General features: G+C 38.4%; 1 protein-coding gene across 1 annotated transcript in view; it reads left to right on the top strand.

Annotated features, from left to right (window-relative positions):
- itfg1 (integrin alpha FG-GAP repeat containing 1) overlaps positions 1-27,013 on the top strand; it is a 224,802-nt gene that overhangs the window by 66,674 nt on the left and 131,115 nt on the right. Inside the window, exon 9 of the mRNA XM_037691250.1 lies at positions 11,069-11,163. Coding sequence (XP_037547178.1) covers positions 11,069-11,163 — 95 coding nt within the window. The remainder of the gene's footprint in view (positions 1-11,068; positions 11,164-27,013) is intronic.

Below are 27,013 nucleotides of genomic sequence, written 5' to 3'. Positions count from 1 at the left end.
ACGTATATATATATAAACGTATATTGTCCACCAGTGTAGAATAGCTGAAGAAGTACAGGGAGAAGTTGCTTTTAAGAAAAGAAAGGTAAAAAAAGAATAAAAGATAGAGTAGAGTGCAGCTCTGTGTGCCTGTGTGATCTGGAGTGAGAATTATTTCTATCACACATCACATCGTCAATTCTCACTCTCCTCTACAACCTCCACTTTACTAAGGCTGTCCAACACTACATTTTTCTCAACAGCAAAATATACTGAATGTAGCAAAACTACTTTTACACTTTTAGTAACTTTGAAACAAGTAATTATTTACATATTAACGTAATATTGAATGAAACAGTTTGCCATAACAATAACTGATAATTCCAACATATTCAAACATTATTTTTAATCTGTTTTTTTTTTTCCTTTTTGTCACCATGCTAGAATATTTCTTTTTTTTTTTTTTTAGCTAAATCTAGTATTCAGCTTAATCTATTTTAAAAAAATAAAAATAAAAAAAAGCCCCACATGCACCAGGAAAACCGGAACATCAAAAACACATATGGACTTTATTTTCAGGCCCAGAGGTTTTAATGTTTTGTCCATTAATTCAAGTGGGTTTTATAAGCAATAGCATTACTTCATTTTTTTTTTCCATTGCTAAGAAATAATTTCTAAGAAATAAAGTAATGGGGAAAAGAAAAAACCCAACAACTAATGGCCACAAAGTTTGAGACGGATAACTTTTTCAATGCATTACTAGTTTTAGCCGTAATAGAAAATTTGAGCTCCTGTAGGTAAACATATTCAACAACATCTTTTGAGTTAAAGAAACATTACAATACTTGTGTAGCCTACATTAATTTACATATGACACTAATAATGCACTCTTAAGTATTTTGTCTCATCAGCTTGTGTAATAAATAATTCATATTGGTTTGAATAATGGAGCCATGTTGTTTCAGGGTCTTCGGTGGCTGAAAGGGGTCACTACTGGAAGTATTTGCTTGTATTGTGCTACTAGTTTATTCTCAGTGTGCAAATTACTTGTTTCTAGTATCTGAAAGAATTATTAGCTAATTGGTCTGTGGTATTCTTAAAATGCAATGTATATAATTTATGTTAAAAAAAACAATGCATGAATCTAATCATTCATAAAGAATAAGTAAATCCAAATAAAATGACACAATCTGTGCATATCTAAGTTTATGAACTATCCAATCATGAGTTTACGAATGGCTGCGTTCCAATTTTTAACTTAACATACTGAATATTTTATAGTAACCGTTCCTTCCAGGGAATTAAGTGCTTTTGTATGAGAAGCAGACAGTAATTAATCTTGAGTCATGCATGCACCTCTGTATGAGCATGGGAAGACTCATGAATTACATGAGGGAATCCATCCACACACCCTTGTTTGTGTGCCGGTACTTCACTTTCCAGCACCACACTCTTAATAAATGCACAGCATATGCCAGACAAAACATGACCATCTGTCTTATCACTGAGGTAATTGCATTTTTCAAAGTGACAGTGGCCGATGCATAATTCATCATTAGGTAAAGCACAGCGAAGTCCCACAACTGAATGTGTCACCAGGCATCAGTGCAGGTAGAACGTGAGGCGGCTGCTCTGTGACCAGCACTGCTCTCTGAAAGGTTTTTTTTATTTTAGAAACGACAAGGCTGGAGTGTGCATGGAAGTGATATTTAAATCCGAAAGACTGTTGTCAAGCCCTGTGTGTATGTCTGAGTGAGGTAGTATGTGTGCGTGCAGGTACGTCAGCATGTTAACAACCCAGTTCTCTCTTCCTCCCCCCAGGCATTCTTTTTCCACTCATCTTATTATATCATGTTAAATCCATGCTTCCCCCTCTTTTCTGTCTGTTCCACTCTCCCCTCAACTACTTTTCACTGTTTTTTCCTGCAATTCTTTTATTAAATAATTCTACTAGCTGTCTTGTCCTGTCTTGTTAACCAGCTTGCACTGCTTTCTTACTTTTTGCTTTTCTTTCTTTTGTCTCTTCATCATTTCCCCTCAGCCTAACACTCTTAGAGAGATAGATGAACCTTTTGAAACTGAAATATGCTTCTCCTGTTGAGATCAGAGTGGCTTTTTTGAGCATAGTGGCATACATTTGTGTGAAAGACATCCCTCTTCTGACTTAAAAAAAAAAAATCAATACAAAGTATGGCAGTGGGGTGGAAAAATACCTAATCATGCAACATAAGAAATTCTTTCAGTCACTCTCTTGGGTTTAATTTCCAAGTTTTGATGGTAATTTGCAAATTCGAAAAATCAATTTGATGCAAATTGTGCAAAAAATAAAATCAGACTCAAGTGTTCTTGATTGAAAGAAAAAAGTCAAGACTTTATTCCAAAATCTGCTATGCACTACCATAATTATCTATAATTAGTCATTTTAGATATGAGAAAATACCCAAAGTGACCTACACAATATTTAGCACTTTTAAAATTATACAATCACGGTAAATGAGTATTGTGGTTTTGTTTATGCTTATGTAAATGGAAACTAAAAATTGCAGTGAATGTGAGCGTTGACTGTATCAATACAAAAGGACTGGGTCAAAATCACCAACAGGGAGCACAGATGGAGAAATACGAGACCAAGTTCTGTATAAGTCATTATCACTTGGCCTGTTCACCTCCACAGTTTTAGAACAGCTGGTGTGGGATATTAATCATGGAGAGTGTCAAAAGACTTTTAACCTATTGGAGCTTAATGTGTAATTTACACCAAGTTTTTGTCATTTTGTTTCAGGACAGTGTGTAAAATGTAAGTAAATGAATATACAGTAGTCTCTCACTTATCACGGGGGTTACGTTCCTGACTCTCCCACGATAGGTGAAAATCCGCGAAGTAGGGATGTTATATTTATTTTAGTATTTACGTATATTTTAAGGCTTTATAAACCCTTCCCACACTCTGCATGTTTTTAACAATGTTCTAAACACACTAAATGCTCTAAAAAGTACAGCAAAAGAGAGCAGACAGACTGATGCTATGGTTTCTAAGCTAATCAGTGCCCGGGGGCGGACTGGCCATCGGGACCGGACTGGCCATCGGGAGTACCGGGGTATTTCCTGGTGGCCTGGCCCGCTTAGTGATTGCCAAGGGGGACTAAAGGCTTGGTTTGGGTCGCGCTTGATTATTTTAAATAAACAATTAATGCCGCTCGTTCGGCTCACTTAGGTAAAAGACAAACAGCCCTCCCCTTCCTTTCTCTTTTTGAGGCTGTCTGTCACAGCAGAGCAGAGACACACAACAGGTTGCGTGCCCGCCTTTGGTGTGTCTCTGCTCTGTTGTGACAGACCGTCTCAGAAAGAGAAAGGAGGGGGCCCCTTGGCAATCACTGAACAAGCCAGGCCAGGCCACCGGGAAATGTCCTGGTGCTCCCGATGGCCAGTCTGCCCATCAGCACAATACTCTGGTTGGTCACCTTCCATCAATCAGCCAATTGTGTGTCATGGACATTCTTACGTTCAAAACCCGCAAAAGATCGAGTCTGCAAAGTCGAACCGCAAGACTACTGTACATATTTTCAAACCTCATAATCCAATATTTTAGTTTCATCTGAATGAGTAAACGTAGCAAATGTTTAAACAAAGAAAAAATTACTATTTTAGGGAAGAAAGGGCTTTTTTTTTAATACAAAAAAAAAAAGGGGCAATTTTGAATTTGTTGGCAGCAAAACATCTTGAATGTTGTGACGGTGTTAAACATTTATTTTTCTTTTACCAACACCCTATAACATCTAGGAGCTGAGTAGACCAGCTGTTAGAGGTTTTGGTGGGAATGTGATGCAATTCTTGTCTGATGTAGGATTCTAACAATGGATAACTGTCCTGGGTCTTCTTTGTCAGCTTCTTTGTCAATTTCTTTCATTTCATGATGCATCAAATGTTTGCAAGCAGAGAGAGGTGGTGGAAGAGACTGCAGGCTGGTTACTTCAGTAGCAGTAGCGTTGTCTTCATGAAAATATGAAAGACCTGTCTGTGTAGGAGCAGATAATATAATAAAACCTGTATATTATTTGAAATATCAATTATGGCTTTTCAAATATGTAAGCTGCCCATGTCAATAATGCATCCCCATACCATTAGGGAGGCAGGCTTTTTAGTTGTGTGCTGTTAACAGTCCAAATGGTCCCTCTTCTGTTTTGTACAGACATGGCATCTATAGTTTCCAAAAATATTTTTCATATTTTGATTTGTCTGACCACAGAACAGGTTTTTACTTTCTCCCAGTTCATACATCTGTCCGTCCATTGCCCCTCTTTCCTTGCTTCTGCTTGTTCCAGAGTTGGGTTGAAAGGGCAGCAGCTTAAGCAGGAAGGCCCAGACATCTCTTTCCAACTTTTCTGCGAGAACTCCAAGGTGTTTCCAGCCCAGCTGAGACACATAGTCTTTCCGAAGTGTCCTGGGACTTCCCCAGGTCTCCTCTCAGTTGTACATGCCCATAAAACCTCCTCAGGGAGGTATCCAGGGGGCATCTTTATAAGATGCCCGAACTACCTCAACTGACTCCTCTCACTGTGGAAGAGCAGTGGCTGTACTTCAATTCTCTACCGGGTAACTGAACGTCTCACCCTATCTTTAAGGGAGAGTCCAGCTACCCTGTGGAGAAAACTCATTTTGACAACCTGTATCCGTGGTCTCGTTCTTTCAGTCGCTACCCAGACTTTGTGCTGTGGGTAAGGGTAGGAAAGGAGACCGATCGGTAAACAGACAGCCTCACTTTACAGCTCAGCTTCCTCTTCGCCACAATAGCCCGACAGAGAGTCCGAAAGTCCAATCCATCCTTTTCCAAATAAGGGCCATGACCTTAGATTTGGAGGTGCTGATCCCCTTCCAAGTTGCTTCACACTAAGCTACGAAATGCACCAGTGAGAGCTGAATATCACAGCATGATGACACCAACAGGACCACATCATCTGAAAATAGCAAAGGTGGAATCCTGAGGCCACCAAACCAGACTCCCTCCGTCCCCTGGCTGCACTGAGAAATTTTGTTTAAGAAAGTTATGAGCAGATTCGGTGACCAATGGGCAGCCATGGTTGAGTCCAACTCCCACCCTGAAAGGGTCCAACTTACTGCCGTCAATATCAACCAAACTCTTGTCCCACTTGTATAGGGACTGAATGACAAAGAAACGGGCCCCCAAACCCTGTTCCTAGTTTTTCCCAAATACATAACTGAACTTCTCAAACTATCTCTAAAGAAGAGTCCAACTGCTTGTGGAGAAAACTAATATCAGCTGCTTGTATTCACGATCTTGTTCTTTCAGTCACTACCCAAAATTCTAACTGTAGGTGAGGGTAGAAACAATGGGCGAACTGTTAAACAGAGAGCTTCGGTTTCCAGGTAAGCACCCTTTTCACCATAACAGATCAGCACAGAGTTTGCAATACTATGGAAGCTACAATGCCATTCCAGATGCATGATGCCATGGGTGGCGGCCAAAGGCTCTCTGACCCTGGCTTACCAAAGCTCTCTCAGTCCATTTTAAGTTAGTTTTGGCCCAGATAAGATGGCAGGAATTCTAATTTACTAAAGTTTTTAGTTACAAACTTTTGTTTATAATTTAAATTATGAATACAATATGGATTTGAGATTTCCAAATTTTATAAAGTCGCATTGATTTTATTTTCATTTTACACAACATCCCAACCCTTTTCTGAATTTGTGTAATTTCCAAAACAAATAAATGTAATTTATAGTACTAAAAGTATATCACTATGCTACGACAATACAATGTTACAAAGTCCAGTCAGTGGCTCAATTCTTTTAGAAAATAGGCAATGTTTTTGGTTTAGTCTCACTGAATTCAGAATGTTAGCAACCAAGCGACCAAGCTGTATGACTGTGTTTTGAGCAGACTTTTTTTTTTTGTGAAAATCACAACCAATTTCCATATGCATTGCTTACCAGGTTCGATCCCCAGTCACTGCACATCACGTGGCGTCTCTGGGCAGCACGTCTAATTCCCAAAAATGTCCCCCGGGCGCTTTCAATAGCTGCCCACTGCACCACCTGGTGGTGGATGGGTTAAATGCAGAGACTAATTTCGCCATTGTATGGAAACATACAGTGCTGACATTGTGATGACATTATTATTATTATTATTACAATATGTATTCTAACCTGTGCAGATTATTTTGTTGCTCACCTCCTCCCACATCATATCCTCATCAGCCCACTTTGCACCTACCTTAGCAGCTGCTTTGTGTTTTTGATTTTAATCTGCTTAAGTGCACTTGTGAAATTAGGATAAGCAGTTAGATAAATATACAGATGGATAAATTTTCTATTGTTGCCAGTGACAATTAAAAATTATCATTGGCATGGTTTGTAGACCTGGATATTCAGGACTGTAGTCTTGGATGCTTCCAGTCAAATGGGGAGCTCCTGTCCGTGTGTCAAACTACAGTTCGAGCGTTCCAGAAATTATGGGAACTAATCAATTTGAGATGGGCTAAAGATGCTAGAAAAAACTCTGTGCTTTTTTCATAGAAAATGTGTTGCACACATTTTCTTAACATGATCAAAACAAAAGTGACAAGGCTGTGAGTGAGAGAACCCTGCAAATGTTTTTAGACATTTGAAGACGTATCATTTGTAAACTAGTCACCAACAATCACAGCCTAGTGGAATACTACATTACAGAAGACTTGGAATTAGATTTTAGGACTAATCCAATTTGGGAAGTATTTAATTGGGTAATAAATCAAGACGTAATAAGAAACATTTTCATATAGGTATTCTTGTTTTGGCAACTTGACTTGCCTAATGTTTCCAGTTAAAAACTAAAATTACAGAATTTCTTTCTCAAACCCAGAAGTGCAGCAATGCTTTTGTACACTGATTCCTTCATATCAACAGTTCAGATTAATTATAATAATATAGTGCTAACAGGCAGCATCTAGGTCTCTTGTAAATGAGTCCTCGAGGCTCAGTGAGACTAACCTGTATAAACTGAAGTTCAATGAATCCCACCAAGTTTGCTTGTGTTAGTACTTGGTATTATGTCTACTGTATTTGGTGCTGAATTGTCCACTGTGTACTGTGAAAACCATTTGGTCACATTGGTCAATGCTACAGTGTCTGCATCTCTCTATATTTTCTCATGCTTTCTTCTGCTTTTAGCTGTTTTTCTGTTTCCCTTATTTTTTTCTTTCACTCATTCTTTTTTCTGACATCCCCTCTCCACACTGGCTTCTCTGTAGTAAACCACTACTGCAGCTTCCGTTCTTCACTCAATCTCCACCACACCATGTTTCAGCAGTGAGAGGGAGGAAGGAAATTGCGGGTGAATAATGAGGGGGAAATAGTAAAGCTTTAAGACTGAAAGCACTGGATGTAGAAAAAGATTGAAAGGCAAATAGGTGATCTGCAGGAGGAGGAGAAATGGAGGAGAGAAGGGCATAAGAATACCAGAGAGGCTGCTGAATGTATAGGGTGAAGATATTTATGGTGAAGAGTGCAGCTGGGGCAGAGCTATTTGAGAGGTGTACGTGTTCATGTGGAAGATCTCTGAGATCAGACAGAGACAAGAGAACCCCTGTAGAGTTAAATGAGCACTCATTGTGTCTCCAACTCTTTCTACCCATCATTTGATATACCCCCACCCCTCTACTAGTATCTCATTGCTGACATTTCTCTGCCTCCATATACATTGTGAACCATATCTACAGTAAATATGTTACATTTAGTTGTTTGTTTGCTGTACTCTAATATTAATATGACAAATTAAAATACCTACTCACATTTAAATAAATTTCAAGGACTAAAAAAGGAAAATGTTTTTGTTCACGCCATAAGTTGGAGTACATGTACAGCGGGGCAAAAAAGTATTTAGTCAGCCACTGATTTCTCCTACAATTTCTCCTACTTAGAATAATGAGAGAGGTCTGTAATTTTCATCATAGGTACAGTTCAATTATGAGAGACAAAAGGGGGGTGGGGGGGATCCAGGAAATCACATTATAGGATTTTAAAATAATTTATTTGTAAATTATGGTGGAAAATAAGTATTTGGTCAATAACTAACAAGCAACATTTCTGGCTATCACAGACCTGTAAATTCTTCTTTAAGAAGCTCTTCTGTCCTCTTCTCGTTACCTGTATTAATGGCACCTGTTTGACGTCGTTATCTGTATAAAAGACACCTGTCCACAGTCTCAAACAGTCAGACTCCAAACTCAACCATGGCCAAGACCAAAGAGCTGTCGAAGGACACCAGGAAGGAAATTGTAGACCGGCACCAGACTGAGAAGAGTGAATCTACAATAGGCAAGCAGGTTGGTGTGAATAAATCAACTGTAGGAGCAATTGGAAGAAAATGGAAGGCATACAAGACAAGATAACCTCCCTCGATCTGGGGCCCCATGCAAAATCTCATCCTGTGGGTTCAAAATGATCATGAGAACGGTACGCAAAAATCCCAGAACTACACAGAGGGACCTGATGAAGCAGAGAGCTGGGACCAAATTAACAAAGGCTACCTTCAGTAACACACAACACCGAGAGGGACTCAAATCCTGTAGTGCCAGGCGTGTCCCTCTGCTTAAGCCAGTACATGTCCAGGCCGGTCTGAACTTTGCCAGAGAGCATATGGATGATCCAGAAGAGGATTGGGAAAATATCATATGGTCAGATGAAACAAAAATAGAACTTTTTGGTAAAAATTCAACTCATGTTTGGAGGAAGAAGAATACGGAGTTGCATCCCAAGAACACCATAAGTATGGGGGTGGAAACATCATGCTTTGGGGCTGTTTTTGTGCAAGGCGACTGATCTGTGTTAAGGGAAGAATGAACAGGGCCATTTATTGTGAGATTTTAATCCAAAACCTCCTTCCATCAGTGAGAGCATTGAAGATGGAACGTGGCTAGGTCTTCCAGCATGACCATGATCCCTAGCACATCGCTCGAACGACAAAGGAGTGGCTCCGTAAAAAGCATTTCAAGGTCCTGGAGCAATCTAGCCAGTTTCCAGACCTGAACCCCATAGAAAATTTGTGGAGGGAGTTGAAAGTCCATGTTGCCCAGTGACAGCCCAAAACATAACTGCTCTAGAGGAGATCTGTGTGGAGGAATGGACCAAAATACCAGCTACAGTGTGTGCAAACCTGGTGAAGTTCTACAGGAAATGTTTGACCTCTGTCATTGCCAACACAGGTTATGTAAAGTACTGAGTTGAACTTTTGTTATTGACAAAATACTTATTTTCCACCATAATTTACAAATAAATTATTTAAAAATCCTATAATGTGATTTCCTAGATGTTTTTTCCCTCATTTTGTCTCTCATAGTTGAAGTTTACCTATGATGAAAATTACAGACCTGTCTCATCTTTCTAAGTAGGAGAACTTGCACAATCAGTGGCTGACTAAATACTTTTTTGTCCCACTGTACCAGGGGATATTAAATATTAACAACAAAACTACTAATTTGTATATGCCCTAAATATTTGATTTTAGAAACCTTTATTCATTTATTGTGTCTCATAAAATTTCCACTTGCATTTTCATTTTTCTGGTTTTGTTTCTCTGTCCTTGTTAATAATACAGAACACCTTTTGTCAGGTAATGTTAGCCTAACATTACACCGTAAAGTTATTGTTGTATGACTGTGTATTTTATACCATGGAGTACAAGTATATCTTTAAAATTTGATGTTACTAAATGTTGACTTATTAAATTTTTCAGTTTTTCATTAGCTGTCTTATTTTCTGCTGTTCTGTCTCTTGCTCAGTTGCCTCTGGCAGCCACATTGAGGTTCTCCTCCTCATCTTCTTTGCTCTGTCATTCATCATCAGAGTCGGTCTGTTTTCCCTTTCCACATGGCAAAACATCTGTTTGGGAGTCTTACGCTTGCTGTGTTGAAACAGATTTTTATTACCCATGTTCAGAAATGCTTTTAATGCACAGCATGTTTAAAGATATGTTTAAATGCATATATAAACATGTTCTCATTTGGTTCAGATTTGGGTTGTAATTAGTTATAGCATGGTGTTTTAAATACCAGGATTTTTAACTGTTAGAACTAATAAGATTAACTCTTAAGAATTGTGAAGGTTGCTGTAGGAATTTAAAGCTGTAAAATTAATAGAAAATTATGAAGCCTGATATATTTTTGAATACACTAAAAATGAACTCTGCATGTCTTGAATAATAACTAATATTGATCAATTTTCAGTCAGGACATTTGGACAGTTTCTTTTTTTTTTTTTGCTGAAACGTTTCATCTTCCATCCGGAAGGCTTCATCAGTCAAGGAAACACACAACACAAAACTGATTCTTCCCCCAAACAGCTTACTCCAAAGTGGAACAAACCAGTTATGTTGGTGCTAAGATGGTGTCTTTGGCACGCCCCCTCCTCTGGAGCCGGCCCTCTTCCTCGTCGACAGTCATGTCAAACTGGTTCAAAACCAAAAAAGTCCACGCTCAGTAATCCAGGTATACAATCGCAACAATTTTCAGTCGGGTCATCTGGACAGGTTTTTTTTCTGAAACGTTTCACCTTCCATCCGGAAGGCTTCATCAGTCAAGGAAACACACAAGACAAAACTGATTCTTCTGTCAACCAGCTTACTCCAAAATGGAACAAACCAGTTATGTTGGTGCTAAGATGGTGTGTTTGGCACGCCCCCTCTTGTGCCGACTCTTTTCCTCGTCGACAGTCATGTCAAACTAATAACTAATATTGTTGGTTTTTTTTAATAGCCACATTTAATATTTATATTTAACAGCAATTAAAAAGGGAATTGATAAATATTAAATAATGTAAAGTGGCATTAATAAAACACACCAGACATGAGTAAAGCTTAGATTTGTTTGCCTGTGCAAAACAAGCATGTGCGCTTATTAATTTCACACAAGGAAAAACAAAACCGCAATAATTTCCTTTGTTGCTAGAAATGGTTCAATTGCAGAACACATTCAAGGTGTCAGGAAGGAGTGAAAACATTAAAATGGCACAGGTTTAGAAGACAAAGCATAATGGCAGGTTTTTGATTCAATCTAACATTTTTCCTTCATGATCTAACACCGTTTCTTTCTTGCAGATGGCGATGGCTATCAGGACCACCTCCTCCCTGCCTGTTCAGATGAAATCTGTCACCAGAGTGCCATCTACCTCACCAAGCCAGGTTCAGAAAAGGTACACGCAGTCGTTTTCACCACTCGTCTTCCTTTGATACTTTTACTTACCGGTAGCTTTTCTCCTTTGAATGCTGCGAGATACTTTCAGAGGTTTGGCTGCTGAGTTCGTTTTTAAACTCTCTCACAGGAAGCACAGGTTAGATCCTAAAAGAAAGATGAAATGGCTTGTTGTCATTTTTATGTAAATGGCTTTTGCATGTTGTGTTCTTCACTAAATTGCACAGAAAGATTTACAGGTCCTTCTTTTTTTAAGTCAAACTTAGTGTATATTGTTCTTATAAAACACAAATATACTAACAGTCTTACAAATGTATTTTTTCTAATAGGATGTTTGCCCTTTTTTTATTTTTTGAATCTCTGTTAAATCCAAGTGACATGCAAATTTAAAAAGGTTGTACCAGAATGGAATAGATGTATAAAATTAAATACAATGGCTGCTTTTTTCTTTGGGATGTGGATCACATTCTCATGGGTGCTGCTCTCGTTAATGCATCATATCTGCATTTTTCATTTTCAGTTTTTAAAGTTGTTACTCTAATTTTTTTACCATGGTTTAATCATATTCTTAAAATTCAGATTACATTGTTGAGTGTTTAGCTTGGTTTATTTTACTGTGTATTAAACATTAATCTTATTTATACCACAGTGTTCAAAATGGTTTTAAAACAATACAGTTCAAAAGTCACCAATATTTAATAATGCATGGAAATTTGCATGAGTCTGAACTGTTCGTGATATGATGCTTTCTGTGTGAAGCTTGAGAAGCGTACTGCCAAAGGTGTATGAAAAAATAAAAGTAGTTGTTGGCGTAGGACTGCCTTTTAGTCACAGCAAGCAGCTATGGAAATCAGCTGGAGACAAAGTAGTGAAGTCGGTTTTATTAAGAGCACATTTAAAAACAACAGGTGTTGGCCATAGTGCTGTACATGGAAAACAGCAGGTATAACAGAATACAAAGTTATGAGTTAAAAAAAGTAACAGTAAAAGAGTACAAAGGAAATTACTCCTTAAAATGTATTAAAAAGCACACTATTACATAAGATATTGTAACTTAAGTTCGTTTAAATGTTGAACTGATTAATGATGCTTTTAACCAGTGGTTTTCAAACTAGGGTCCCCAGACCCCCGGGGGCCCACGAGCCGGTGCTTGGGGGTCCGCAAAAAAACAAACAAACAAACAAAAACAAATACAATATTAATTCACCCTTTATTTATACAGGTTAATCCCATTGAGCCTCGCCGACTCATTTACAAGAGAGACCTGATTTCTTTAACTATCTTTGACAACAGTGGATAACAACAACAACAACAACAACAACAATAGACAATCATAAAAGAGGCATACTGATTTTTTTGTTTGTTTTTTACAAATTAAAATAAAATAACATGGCAACCAAAAGGACAGTCTAAAGGAAAAAAGTAGCAAAAAAAAAAATAGATATAGATATATCTATGTCTATATATGTATATATATATATATATATATATATATATATATATATATAACAAGCACGTAAATGTTTAACAACATGTTTAAATACACCAAAAATGCAGGAAATCACATCTACTTTATTCAAAATTTTCTGGGGGAGGCTAGCTACAAGCTAAGCTAACAGGCCAACCTCGGGGAAACAAACCTCCGTCTTGTCAAAGCTCCAAAATTCATGGTTGAAACCCGTGCCTTCGTCTAAAAAATAGTTTTTCTCTGCAAAAAGAAACTGAGAACTTGTTTACTGATTTTTATGAAAAGCTTTGTGTGACAAATGCTATGCTAAAGAGCTCAAACCACACCGAGCGTCCGCCATTTTGAGAACCGAAAAACAGGAGAGACAGCCCATGTCAGGTCAAAGGGCCTCCCTCCTATTTTTCTTAAAGAGACACGCTGCTCGCTCCCTCTCTATCCATCCTTCGGTTCAAGCAGTCTTATACTGCCATCCAGTGGTCAAAAAAGGCACTACACACAAAATAACATCAACATTTCTTTTGAAATTTGACAATAATTACTACTTATTGTCAAATTTCAAACAATATTATCATTTATCACAATAATTTCTGAGACAATTAATTGCCCAGCAAAATTTGTTATTGTGACAGTGCTAGTTAAGATAATAACTAGGTGGTAATAAAAGATGGTAATAAAAAGTCTTAAACTGAAAACTAGGAACAATCAGTTTTTGTTTTTATTTACTACATTGATGTTTGTGTGGGTTTTTGTTTGTGTAAATTTTCTTGCAGTTTTCTGGATTCGTAGTACTTAGTGCTACTCAGTCTGCTTCACTTCAGTTGCTGCTATAATGTTGAGGGCAGCATGATTTTAGGTCACCACCTTCTTCTTGTGGTTCGGTACTTGTTTGTATCTGTATGTTTAAAACTAAGTTCTGTAAAGACTGGAAAATAAATGGGAACATCAAAAAACTCACACATATAAAGGCCAACAATCCCTCTGACTGTTTCACCAATATTCTTTGGCCTTTTTTGAAGGCAGCTATTTTCCATAAGAGCAATAATACTCTTTGGAGCTCACCGCAACAATAATTTCTGTGGAAAGCTCTCTCATAAAGCACCACGTCTGTCTATTTCAGGAAGGCATTAGCCATTTAGCTCACTGCAGGAGGTTTTTCCTGATTGGAAAGACATTGTGACTGATCCAGCACTTGTCACTTTGTTTGTGGTTTGACAGATATGCACACGCAAACCCACACAGTTTCATCAAATTAATGAATTTGAACGAAATTTAATGTAGTGCATATGAATGAACATATTAAAACACAGCTGTTCTTAAACTCAGATAAACATGCACATCAACTCCACCACCACCTCCATTACATATTGTGTGATTTCTCTGTGTTTCTGTTCAGTTGGCTGGAACCTCCCTTCTTTTTCTTCTCTCTGCATTCAGAAAACTCGCCTCCACTTGTTTTCCCTCAGTCCAACACAAAAACACTACAGACTTATCTGCATGACCCCCCACCCCTCAAACACACACACAAACATAAAAGATGTGCGTTCAGAGACAGACAGATGTGTATTCTCTGTGGGCACGCATGCGGTTCTTTGCCTGTCAGCGAGAGAAATGAATGATTGAAAGAAGAAGTGAAAGGAGGAGTGTTGAAGAAAGAGGACTTATCAGCACTGATGGATGAAGTGAACGCTTGATTTTTCTTTTTTTTTTGCCATTTGTTTGAGAGACAGCCATTGCTGTTAAAGAAAAATGCAGCTGTAGCAGATGCAAAGAAGGATTTTTTTAACTGAAGACTGTACAGTAATCCCTCACTTATCGTGGGGGTTACGTTCCAGACCCCCCCCCCCCCCCCACACACACACACACATACACACACACACACACACACACACACACACACATAGTAAGTGAAAAACCGAAATCCACGGCGTAGCGACATTATATTAATTTTAGTATTTATATATATTTTAAAGCTTTAGAAAACCTTCCTAAACTCGTGCAATGTTTTAAACTCTTAAACCTACATCATTTGAACAACATACATATATGTAGCTACTAAATTGTATTCACCAGCTGGCAGAACAGCAGCGGCTCTCAATTCTGATTCAGTTCAGTGCAGCCTTTGAGCACCGAGGGGGGATGAACCTTCGTATGGCCGGTGCTGGACCGATGGTCCAATTGAACGGTCCGATAAAGAGATTTTTTTTTAATCCCGGTGTTCTCCAGAGAGTAGCCGGACCTACAGCGGCGCCTCCCCCTGCTCGGAAGTCCTTGTGGGCCAGCTAGGAGCTCTCAGATTCACCGATGGGTCTGGAGGTCCAGTTCTGCTCCAGTACTGGTCTGGTTCCCAGTGGGTTCCATGCGGCTCTCTGCATCCCCTGGGTGCCAAAGTCACTGTAATAAGCACCAAACTTTTTTTTCCGATCAGATCAAAACTTTCTCTCTACATATTTCAGCAGAAGGCAGTTGGCTTCTGGGAAATGTAGTCCTTATGAGCAAAGGATACAGTGTAGGCTTATTGAGAGAAAACTACAAAATGGCGCCGCCTGTCCAAAGTATTTTATTTTTGCATTAACTTTTTACTGTACAGTATTCTGTACTGTCCCAATCATGAGTAGTGTTAAAGTTGGCAATCATGTGTCCTGTACATTTTTTTTCCTCGTGTTCAATCTTACTCTGAAAAACCACAAAAAAGCAAGTTCGCAAAAGTCCAACTGTGAAGTAGCGATGGACTAATGTATTTTAATACTGAGCAACATGCATCGCAGATGAAAACGTTTTGTAACTCTCTGTGACTCTAGACAATCTGCTAACCCTTTACAACCACAAGCTTTTCAAAGCACCTGACTGAGGCTGTTAATAACTGATACAGACAAAACAGAAAACAGCAAGAACATAAACAAGTAATATATGAATTTACTGTCTGAAGTAAAATTTATAAATTTGCATCAAAGAGCAGGACGAAGCTGCAAAAAAAAAAAAAAGTCCATAACTACACAGTTTCAGTGTACAGATTTAATTTGTAAACAGCTTAAATATAGTCATCAGAAATAAACTTCATATTGTGAAAGCAATACCAGGAAAAGCTAGAGGTGTCTTAGAAAGAGGTAATGAAAACATATTAAATTGTAAATTAGCTGACTACCAACCATCACTGAAGTTAATCTTTGTAGAAGAAAAGATCAGTGAATGCCTTTCCAATTTTCTGAGCATTAAGTTTGAAATATTCTGCTTTCAACATGCATTGTTTTTCAAATAAAATAAGAAAAGATTCAACTAAAAGTATATAGAGAGTGAATTCCTTTCTAGCTATATACATATATATACAAACCGGATTCCAAAAAAGTTGGGACACTAAACAAATTGTGAATAAAAACTGAATGCAATGATCTGGAGATGGCAAATGTCAATATTTTATTTGTAATATAACATAGATGATTAATCTGAGTAAATGTAACATTTTAAAGGAAAAATTCAAAATTTCACAGTAATAAATCCCAAAAAAGTTGGGACAAGTAGCAATAAGTGGCTGGAAAAAGGAAATTGAGCATATAACGAACATCTGGAAGACCAATTAACACTAATTAGGTCAATTGACAACATGATTGGGTATAAAAAGAGCTTCTCAGAGTGTCAGTTTCTCTCAGAAGCCAAGATGGTAAGAGGATCACCAATTCCACCATTGTTGCGCAGAAAGATAGTGCAGCAATACCAGAATGGTGTTACCCAGCGTAAAATAGCAAAGACTTTTAAGTTATCATCATCAACCGTGCATAACATCATCAAAAGCTTCAGAGAATCTGGAACAATCGCTGTGCGTAAGGGTCAAGGCCGTAAAACTCTACAGGATGCTCGTGATCTCCAGGCCCTTAAACGTCACTGCACCTCAAACAGGAATGTCACTGTCAAGGAAATAACAGAATGGGCTCAGGAATACTTCCAGAAAGCATTGTCAGTGAACACAATCCACCGTGCCATCCGCTGTTGCCAGCTGAAACTCTACAGTGTAAAGAGGAAGCCATTTTTTTTTTTTTTTTTTTTTTTTCTCTTTTGGCCTCCCTTCTCCCCTTACAGCCATCCTCTCCACACCATTATTATGAAATATTTATTATAGTGACTATCTAGTGTAGATTTTTTTTTTTTTTTTTTTTTGAGGAAGCCATTTCTAAGCAAGCTCCACAAGCTCAGACGTTTGCACTGGGCCAGGGGTCATTTAAAATGGAGTGTAGCAAAATGGAAGCCTGTTCTGTGGTCAGATGAGTCACGATTTGAAGTTCTTTATGGAACACTGGGACGCCATGTCATCCGGACCTGAGAGGACAAGGATAGCCCAAGTTGTTATCAACGCTCCGTTCAGAAGCCTGCATCACTGATGGTATGGGGTTGCATGAGCGCTTGTAGCATGGGCAGCTTGCATGTCTGGAAAGGCACCATTAATGCAGAGAACTATGTTCAGGTTCTAGAACAACATATGCTCCCATCTAGACGTCATCTCTTTCAGGGAAGACTCTGCATTTTTCAACACGATAATGCCAGACCACATTCTGCAACAATCACAACATCATGGCTACGTAGGAGAAGGATCCGGGTACTGAAATGGCCAGCCTGCAGTCCAGATCTTTCACCTATAGAGAACATTTGGTGCATCATAAAGAGGAAGGTGCGACAAAGAAGGCCCAAGACGATTGAACAGTTAGAGGCCTGTATTAGACATGAATGGGAGAGCATTCCCATTTCTAAACTTGAGAAACTGGTCCCCTCTGTCCCCAGACGTCTGTTGAGTGTTGTAAGAAGAAGGGGGGATGCCACACAGTGGTAAAAATGGACTTGTCCCAACTTTTTGGGGATTTGTTGATGCCATGAAATTTGGAAGCAACAGATTTTTCCCTTAAAATGATACATTCTCTCAGTTTAAACTTTTGATCTGTGATTTGTGTTCTATTGTGAATAAAATATTAGATGTTGGCACCTCCATATCATTGCATTCAGTTTTTATTCACAATTTGTTTAGTGTCCCAACTTTTTTGGAATCCGGTTTGTATAAATTGCATTCATGCCTTCAGCATCTGGCCTCAAAAAGTGAAATTATGGGACAGCAGTAGGGAGGTCAAGAGTGGGAAAATCAACAAGTAAACTGATGGGAAAGATAAACGTAAATAAAAGTTAGGAGCATTTAGGAAATGACAAAGAATACCTCTGAGTGAGGGCATCTCTTCAGGCTCATCACAGATATGTAAAATGGAGGAAATAAGAGCAAAAACTAAGAATAAACTTGAGGTTTACAAGGGCAAGACACAATAAGATACTTTCAAATATCTGACTCTAGACAATCTGCTAACTCTTTATTTGTCGAAGGCCTGCAGAGAAGAATCATGTGTCCGAGGTTTGTTTCCAAACAGCTGATTTCTGCTGCAGCTCCAGTTCTATGTTTACGTATTACAGAAGTCTGCAGGGCACTTTCAACAGTTTCTGTGCTTCATTCTGTCTTTATAGACACACACTGATGCCATCTATAACCACTCTAGACTTTTTTTTCCTTTTTTTAAACCTCCCACACTTTGTAGCACAATGGGCTAGGAGTTCAGACAGCAGTGTCATTGTGTCACAAATATCAAGAAGATTGTAGTGGATAGACTGTGTACCCCCCCCCCCCCCCCCCCACACACACACACACACACACCAAGTCAGGCAGAATGTAAAAAAAAAGCTTTAACAGTAATAAGCAGGCAGCAATCCCAGAATACACATTTATTTTAAACTATGGCCAAGTTTGAATTAATAATTAAAGCAGATCTTATGAATAATATTGCTAAACTCTACATAAATATTTCAACCTTGATAAAACGCTCTAATCATATTTATACTTTATTCGAATAACTTTTGGAAAATGTATTGTAGTTATAAAAGACAAAACTAATCTTTCACAAAGTATCGCACACACTTTATAGAATATATGGTTGATACTGTTTTATATGCCTTTAATCCCTAATTAGAGTTTGACACTTGCACACATTGATACTGTGAGTGAAAAGGGCAGTGGTTAACCTGTTTAGATTCTTAGTAGCCACATGCTTCACCTACAATCAATAAGTGAGTGATCTAAAGCAGCAAGTGTTTGGCCACAGACCACATCCCCTGGCTCTGTGTCAGTGGAAACTGTGAAGAAGTATGAGTCTTGGGGAGGTTCTGCTGTTCTTTTGTGCCAGCTGTTGTTGACTGCTACACCAAATGATCAGAATGACTACTTGCAAAGCCAGTCATCTTTGATTGCATTCTGTTCTGAGAAACATTCATGTTTAATAAGCAATTTTTTTAGTTTACATGCTGGATCAGGGTGTAATGGAATGGTGAAATGTAAGAACACAAAAAAACTTTAGCCATTGGGAAAAGTTTTATGTACAGCCAATTGAAAAAGGGCAAGGTTTGTGCTCCATGTGGTTGTATCAACCAAAAGTAGCTACCGTAATAGCTTACTGGGAATCCTTCTAGTACATCTTAAATTGGCACTTAAAACCTGTCACCACACCAAATAGTGAATCGGATGCAAGCGGAAGTTCTCTGGTTTGCACAAGGACTCTTTGTGGAATTGGAAAATCAAGATTGAAGCGCCAAACATCGGCTTGGTCAGCAACTGTTCTTTTTCCTGAGCCACAGCTGCCCCATGGGTGATTTAAGTAACTCTAAATGAGTAAATACACTTTTATTTACTGGACTAATATTAAATTATCCCCTGCCTTATGTGGAAATTTACTCATATCTTGCTGAAATTTTAAGGTCTGTAGCTAACCATCTAGTGCCAGATTTACAAGGTCACCTTTAGAAGTCTTGTAGAGTCCATCACACAGCAGGTCCGAACTGTGTTGGCAGCAAGCTAAGGATGAACTGTGGTAGGCATCGTCTGAGCAAAACTCATCAAAATTATTTTACTCGTGACTTCCTATAGTGAAGGCAAACAAGTAATTTCACTGCACCCACCATTACCCAAGCTACAGTATCATAACATAGCAAATATTCACACTTTTTGCCTCTTTATTGTTCATCAGATTATCTTTTTACATCCTTTAACATACATACATTTCCTTCTGGAGGACCATTTTTTTCATAATGGTTAACATTTTTTTTGTACTGGTATATAATGTATTTGTTTAACTGTCCTGTTGTAACATATAATCCACATTTTAAAGACCAAGCTCAGTGCCTCCTGTTGCTTCTCTTTGATGCTGCCAGAGTGAGCTGGACAGCTTCCTTCAGTCCTCCCTCTCAGCTGGTGTGTCCGAGGTCAAAGAGGTGATCCTGGCAGCAGGTAGCGGAGTTCACATCCTGCACAGCTGACAAAAAACATATGATTCCACTCCATCTCTGGCTCTGACTCCAGATGCCTTTTTTTCAGAGATAAACTATGGCCTCACATAAATTTCAAGTAAATTTACACGTCTGTCATTGCTGCCATTGTTCTTTAATTGCAATACAAGGTTCTTAAACATGAATGACTAATTAAAGGAGGAAAAACCTAAGGAAACTGTACTTTCTGAACAGAACAAGCTAATTGATGCAATCCATTTTTCTTAATCACCTTCTTACAATGTGGAAAAGTTACTTTTATGAGTACCTAAAGTGCACCGTATAATTTAACAAGTAATTACATTTGAACACAACAAAACCTGTTTGGATAAATGCAAGCTGTTTGTACCTAATCACTGGCTATACTAACGTAAGGAATTGCCAATAAACCACCACCATGTTTTCAGAACAGGTTTGCCTTGTGATGAAAGGCATTTACTTGCTTGTCAAGCGTTGGTTACATTTGGGGATCATTACCATTTTAAAGTAACCATTTTAATTGCAAAATAATAGAAATTGCTACAAGTAATATTTCTTTACCTAGGTGGTGTGTGTCAAAGTAATGTGTGCTCAAATTCTAGGTCCCATGGTTTTCCAGAAAAACATTGCATTTTAATGAAATGTTCACTTCACATGCCACTTCTATTAGTGTTGTTGCTGATCAATGTAAATGTGGACACATAATCAATATCAGATTTCTACACAACAAAACCAGCTCAACGTCCACGACGACTTTGCCTTATAGCAACGCACTCCCACCCTTCAGATCAGTCACATGTTGTCTTTTAGTGCCAGAGTTAATGTTGGGAGGCTTGCAGTCATTACACTGTTGGGTGTATAAAACCGTTTCTTTTATGTGTTATTTATTTATTTATTATTTTATTCGTAGTGCCTTGGACAGCCTTGTCTGACGATGTTACAGCACCCTCCCCGCATCACCCTACAAATCCCTCCATCACCTCCCACCTACGCACCGCAGGCCACCCACATTTTAATTTCTTGGCCTAATGAAGCGGGAGCTCTCTCCGCCAAGTCGAATCAATGGGAGTCTGCTAGAATGCTGTCGCTTTTTCTTCCCTCCCACTTTAGTCATCAGAAATTTATTTATTTATTTTCTTCTTCTTTGTGCCTTTCTTCATTTTTATGTGTTTCTGTACATGTTTTTTTTGCACTCCGTGTCAATGCAGACGTGCAAATGGGTGCGCATGCAGGCCCACATAATAAGCTGTCAGTCCTGTGTTTTCCCACTGTTAGATAAAAAGCCATTTATATGCGGGATCCTTCTTCTCGCTGCCATTAAAGGTATCAGATTACCTCACTAGCGCAAATCCCATCATCGTCTTCATCTCCATTAACTAGGTCATTTGGATCTCTCTACTAACACATTCACTCATAGACACTCCAGACACACTACAGTAAAGACATTATTAAAATACTTTGCTTTATTTACTGATTAAATGCCAATATCTTAGTAGTTGCAAGAAAGGGTCGTGATTTATTTAAAAAGCTCCTCCCTCAAGTTAATTAGTTATTTCAGCTTTTTAGAAAAAAAAGGTTTGACCCCAATGGAGAAATGTGTTATTTACCTGCTGGGCCTCCTATGATTTGCTTCATATTCATTACGCATTTTTTGCAAGCCAATAAAAACAAAACTCCAGGGAAATTTTGTCTCCCTTTGCTGAAGGAAAATGGTCTAAATTGCTTTTTACAATCTGTTCGATTAGAGTATAAAAAGAACTGTCATGACTTCCACGTGTGCTGTTGTACTTTGTGGTCCCATTTTGCTAATCTTCCACAATTAGACCCTTCATCGCATGTTTTTAGTCTGCCATATGTTCTCAAAATAATCACCACATATCAATGTCATTAGGTAATGTTCAAAAACTTGTCTTTTCATTTAGAAAAATAAATCATTTTAGCATTTAAACCAGAGAGAAACATGTTAATGCACTGCCTTACTGTATGTCAAAGTTGATGAAAATGATTCATTACGAAAAGGAATATATAATTGTAGTCTCTTTTTTTAATTCAACGTTTATGGACATTTAGAGCCATAAGTTTGTGAAGTTCAATCTTTTCAAGTGTGTTATCTCAAGCTTTATTTGATCATTTTTTCAATAAATTGGTACTCTCAGGCTATCCAGCATAGTTCATATATATTTACTTGCAGAGTAAAATGCCATTTTCAATTTAATCATACAAGAGTTTTCATACTTTATACCTTCAAATGAATTTCTTTATCCTGATCCTTGTTGGACGTGTAGCTTTGTGTGTGCATGTCTACATTTTCTGCAGCATTGACTAGATGCAGTTGGTATTCTCTGAGCTCTTCCTCTCTCCTTCTCTAATCAGTGTTAGAAAAAAAGAAACAGACAGCACACTGATTGCCTCGGGGCCTACACCAGCACAGTGGTTTGCTGATAAGGCTCGTGGCCAGCAAAGGCCTCATGTTCCCTTGAGAGTGAATGTCATAGCAGAGCCGAGAGCAGACCAAAGGACTTGAATCCAAAGAAATCACCTGTGATGCAACTTGTCTAAAGGATATAAAAGAGATTTAATAAAGGGTAAATGTATGTTTATGGGCTTTTTTAACTTAAAAAAGAAATACAAAGGCTTGAAAATGCACTAAAATGGTTCTTACTTGGTCTTAAAATGCACTTAATACAGATAAACTACTACTCATAGCATACTACCATCACTTGTGCACCTTGTGCCTTTAGTCGTGGGCCATATAAGTGTGTATGTTTATATGCGTTCATTAGTCTCTTCTAAGCAGAATAACTCATCAGTCAGTGGACATAATTTAATAAAACTGTTAAAAAACAATCATTGGATGTCTTCTACAACTGAATAATCTTTGAAGTCAACCCCTTTCAAGATGCCCACCTAAAGCCAACTAACTTTAGAAAAACAAAAATGACTTTAAATCTGTCAGTTTTACAAATGTGCTAAACCTTGTTGTAGTAGGAGCTGACGAAAACTCCCAACACAAGACATAATACACCAAACTTTTGAATAAATCTTTAGCATTAACTGATGGAGTCAACCTTGTTTGTCTGTTAGCACAATATCTGATGAACCGCCGGACTGATTGTAATGAAACTCTCATAAGGTAATCAATGGGTATACATTAGACGATGACATGCGAGTGGATTTTCACTCCTGTCCTGTCCTGGTCCCACAGAAAAAATCCTGTCCTGTCCCAATCCTGGTAACATGACTCCTGCTCATGTCCAGAATCACTCCCACTCCTGTACTGCTCCTGTTTTTTCTCTTCATTTAATTTTTAGGAAATAAATTGAATTTGATTTGATCATCTACCCATTCCTGTTTAAATTATTTTGTGTTCTGCAGTTTTATTTCAAAAGATATGGCAACAGGAACAGTTCATCTGTGGTGAAATAGAGGCATTTATTGCCTTAATCCAAACAAAAACCTTCACTAAAGGGCACAAAACAAATAATACATGGCCTGTGGTCCATATAGTTTTCCTATGGAGATCAGCTGCTGAGTCCCTGTTTTTAGCTCTTTTGAAGGTCAGTTACATCCATCCATCCATTATCTTTTACCCACTTCTTCCATTTTGGGTCACGGGGGTCGCCGGTGCCCATGTCCAGCAATCACTGTGCGAGGGGCAGGGTACACCCTCGACGGGTCGCAAATCCATCACAGGGCCACATAGATACAAACGAGACAAACAACCATTCACTCTCTCACTCACGCCTAGGGACAATTTAGAGTTACCAATCAGCCTAACATGCATGTTTTTGGTCTGTGGGAGGAAACCGGAGTACCCGGAGAAAACCCACGCATGCACGAAGAGAACATGCAAACTCCACCCAGAATGGTCCCTGGACCGTGGTTTGAACCAAGGACCTGCTTGCTGAGAGGCAGCAACTCTACCAGTTGTGCCACCGTGCTTCCCAGGTCATCTACAGTAAAAACAAAAAAATCAAAACCAGTACATGGGTCACACCATGTCTACCTTGGATGAAAGAACCCAAACAACAAACAAAAGTTGCATTTTACTAATTTATTGAACAATTGTTTCTTTTAAACAGTGACATTAATGTCATGTTTTAAATTGTTTAAACAAACAAACAAAACTAAAAAGAAAAATAATGTACCAAGCAGATAACTCACCAAAAAAAATGCTTAAAGGCGTTATTATACATTGGACGACATCCTCAATATGTTTAGTCTATGTGGTCAAGGTAACAAGCTCGTTTCGGCGAAGCATGATGTTGTACAGCTTATCAGACTTCAGAGCATCATTTACAGACTGGAGCATTGCAGGTCTGGTGTTCCACCTCATCTCTCCACAGCTTCAGTGACCGGTCCAGCACCTTGTGTAACCTAAAATTGAAAGAAGACAGTGCACAAGTCAAAATAGTGTTACAGTGACTACAAATTACAATTTGTTGGCCTTTCTTTTGGAAAAAAATATTTTATCAAAAACAAGAGATTTACAATTGAAATGAACTCAAGAAAATGTGACCTTTGCAATTATAAATTACAGTAGCTCATTTTTTCTTTATTTATTTCACTTATCATATTTTATAATTATTTAAGCAGCCTCACCAGGCAGAGATTACAAGATTTTGTGTATCTTACCTGCTCTTTTGAAGTGTGTGACAAGGGTCTTTGTGTCCAAAGGTGTTTAACAGCTTGCTTCCAGAGCTAACAGCTTCCTGTGTTAGGTAGAAAAATTAAATTAAGTTAAAGAGAAACAAAAAGGTTAGTGCTACTTCTTGTGCCATGCTTTATAAAACAGTTATTGAATCAAGGATTTACTTATGTAGGTAAACATAGATGTATTAAAACATGTTAAAATACACCAGAATGCAGGAAATAGCAGCTACTTTATTCAAAAAGTTATGGGGGAGGAGCCACAGACCTCGCACCAATATGCCCCCCTACAATAATTCTAATGCTAATACCCACTGCGTTGTTCAAGCCAAGAGCCACTGTCAACACTGGGGGGCTAAGGCCCCTAAAAAGGGCTTCTAGAATCGCCCCTGGTGTGAAGAAACGAACTGAGAAAAATCAACTCTTGGCCTAAAATTTAACACAACAACATAATTGTACACATCATATCTTAAATCTAAAACTAAAACAGTTATTATAATATATATGCAACCAGTCTTTCATATAAAAACTGGGATATTTTTTTACCGGAGAATGCTTTCACTCTAACGAGTCTGTTGTTGTACTAGCATGGCTTGCGGTCGACAGTAACTATTTACGCAATAAAGTGATGGTTATTCACAGTTTCCTCGATTCCAGTATCCAGCAGGATGTCACAGTAAAAGCATAATTCTTAAATTAAAAGGGACAAGATGGAGAAAAATACACTAATGAGTCCGTTTATTTACTGACGGTAAACAAAGTCCGACTCCCCGCAGCTCCTCACTGCAGCTGAAACTAAACGTTTAAAGCAGCACAGCACCAACGCACAACTCTCGTGAAGTTCAGGGTTATTTGACACTTTCCTGCCCATTCTGTGAGTTTAAAAGATAGACAGACAGTTATTTCTTACGTTGCGTTACAAACTATTTCAGCCACTCGGTTTCTTTGCTGCAGACTTCGTTGCTCCGTGAAAAGCTACGCCTGGAACAGTTGACTTCTGGGCAATGTAGTTCTTTTGACTTGTGTTAAAGTGAAGGCTTACTGAAATAAAACTACAAAATAGCTGCGCCCGTTTTTTTTTTTTTTTGTTTCGTTTCATTTTCATTTGTGGTTATTGGTTGGTTCCCGTTCCTGTCTGCTCCCGTTAGCTTTCAGTCCGATCACGTCCCGGTCATGTGAGTTATAATGTGGTTTACTCTGGTCCCGCCGGAATCCTGCTGGAATCACGAGACCCGCAGTACTCCCGAAAAAATGTCATCCTCTAGTATACATCTACTTCCAACGCAAATTAACATTAGCCAATGCAAAAATGGCTAACTCAGGTGTGTGACTGGTTGTTTGTCTCTGTGTCCCTGTGATGGACTTATGACCTGTCCAGTCTGTCCCCCACCTCTTGCACTGGGACTTCTAGAGACGGGCACCAGCTCCGTTAGAAACAGAAAGGAGAAACAATTAAAGAAAAATACAGATAAATACTAAATACATTTGTAACCAGATAATCATCAAACTTATGAAACATACTGTAAGGTTTGTCAGTTTGCTGCTTTGAGTAAAGGTGTGATAACACAATGCAATGGAGATCAAACTTCATCAATAACCTTAGACAGCCAACTGTTGCTGTCTACTGATAGATGTATGTCTATTTCCTAACAATTTTTATTCATCATTGAACTATGCAGAAACATTTAAAACAGATGGAAAATGTAGAAACCTTAGCGGAACGGTGCGTCTATTTGGAATAGTAAGTTTTAAAGTGTATAGCAACACGGTCTGTATATCACAGCTGCATTTAGTGTGAAACCTGCAATGGTGACATCACGTCTTGTGGCATTTTTTTGTTTTTTTTTCTTGACATGTGCTGGTCTTGTTAAGAGCTCTTAATGACAATTCTGCTGTGTGTCTCTGGTGACCCTCCCCTGCACCTGCTCTCTGTGTTTAACATTCATGAATAGTTCAAATGAGAAGCATCTTGCTCTCTGTCTCTTTAAGATCAAACATGCATGATTTTAACAAGCTTAGTAATCCTGTGTCACAAATGCTGTATTTATTATGTTTTTTACTTCCAGTCATTAAAACCAGAATGACTAAAAACTGTTTCATAATTTTTTTAACATTTGTAAAATAATCCAAATTGTTACTGTGGCTTGAAGGAAATCCAACAATGTTCAGTCAGGTCTTTTATTTATTTTATTTTTTTGAGAGACGTTTCGCCCTCCATCCGAAGGGCTTCATCAGTCTGAGGAGTCACAAACCAACTGTTTCCCCCACTAAGCAGTAAACTCCTACAGTGGACAAACTAGTTTGCTGGTGATAAGATGGTTTCTGGGGGCTGTCCTCTGTCCAGATGTCCACTATCCAGATCACCTGATTGAACATTGTTGGATTTTCATTTTACCTGGTTTATTGAGCATGAACC

Source organism: Nematolebias whitei, chromosome 2 (assembly GCF_014905685.2).
Source record: "Nematolebias whitei isolate Nwh7 chromosome 2, NemWhi1, whole genome shotgun sequence".
NCBI classification, from domain to species: Eukaryota; Metazoa; Chordata; class Actinopteri; order Cyprinodontiformes; family Rivulidae; genus Nematolebias; species Nematolebias whitei.
Note: the sequence above shows the minus strand (reverse complement) of the source record. Positions and strands in the feature narration are given on the sequence as shown.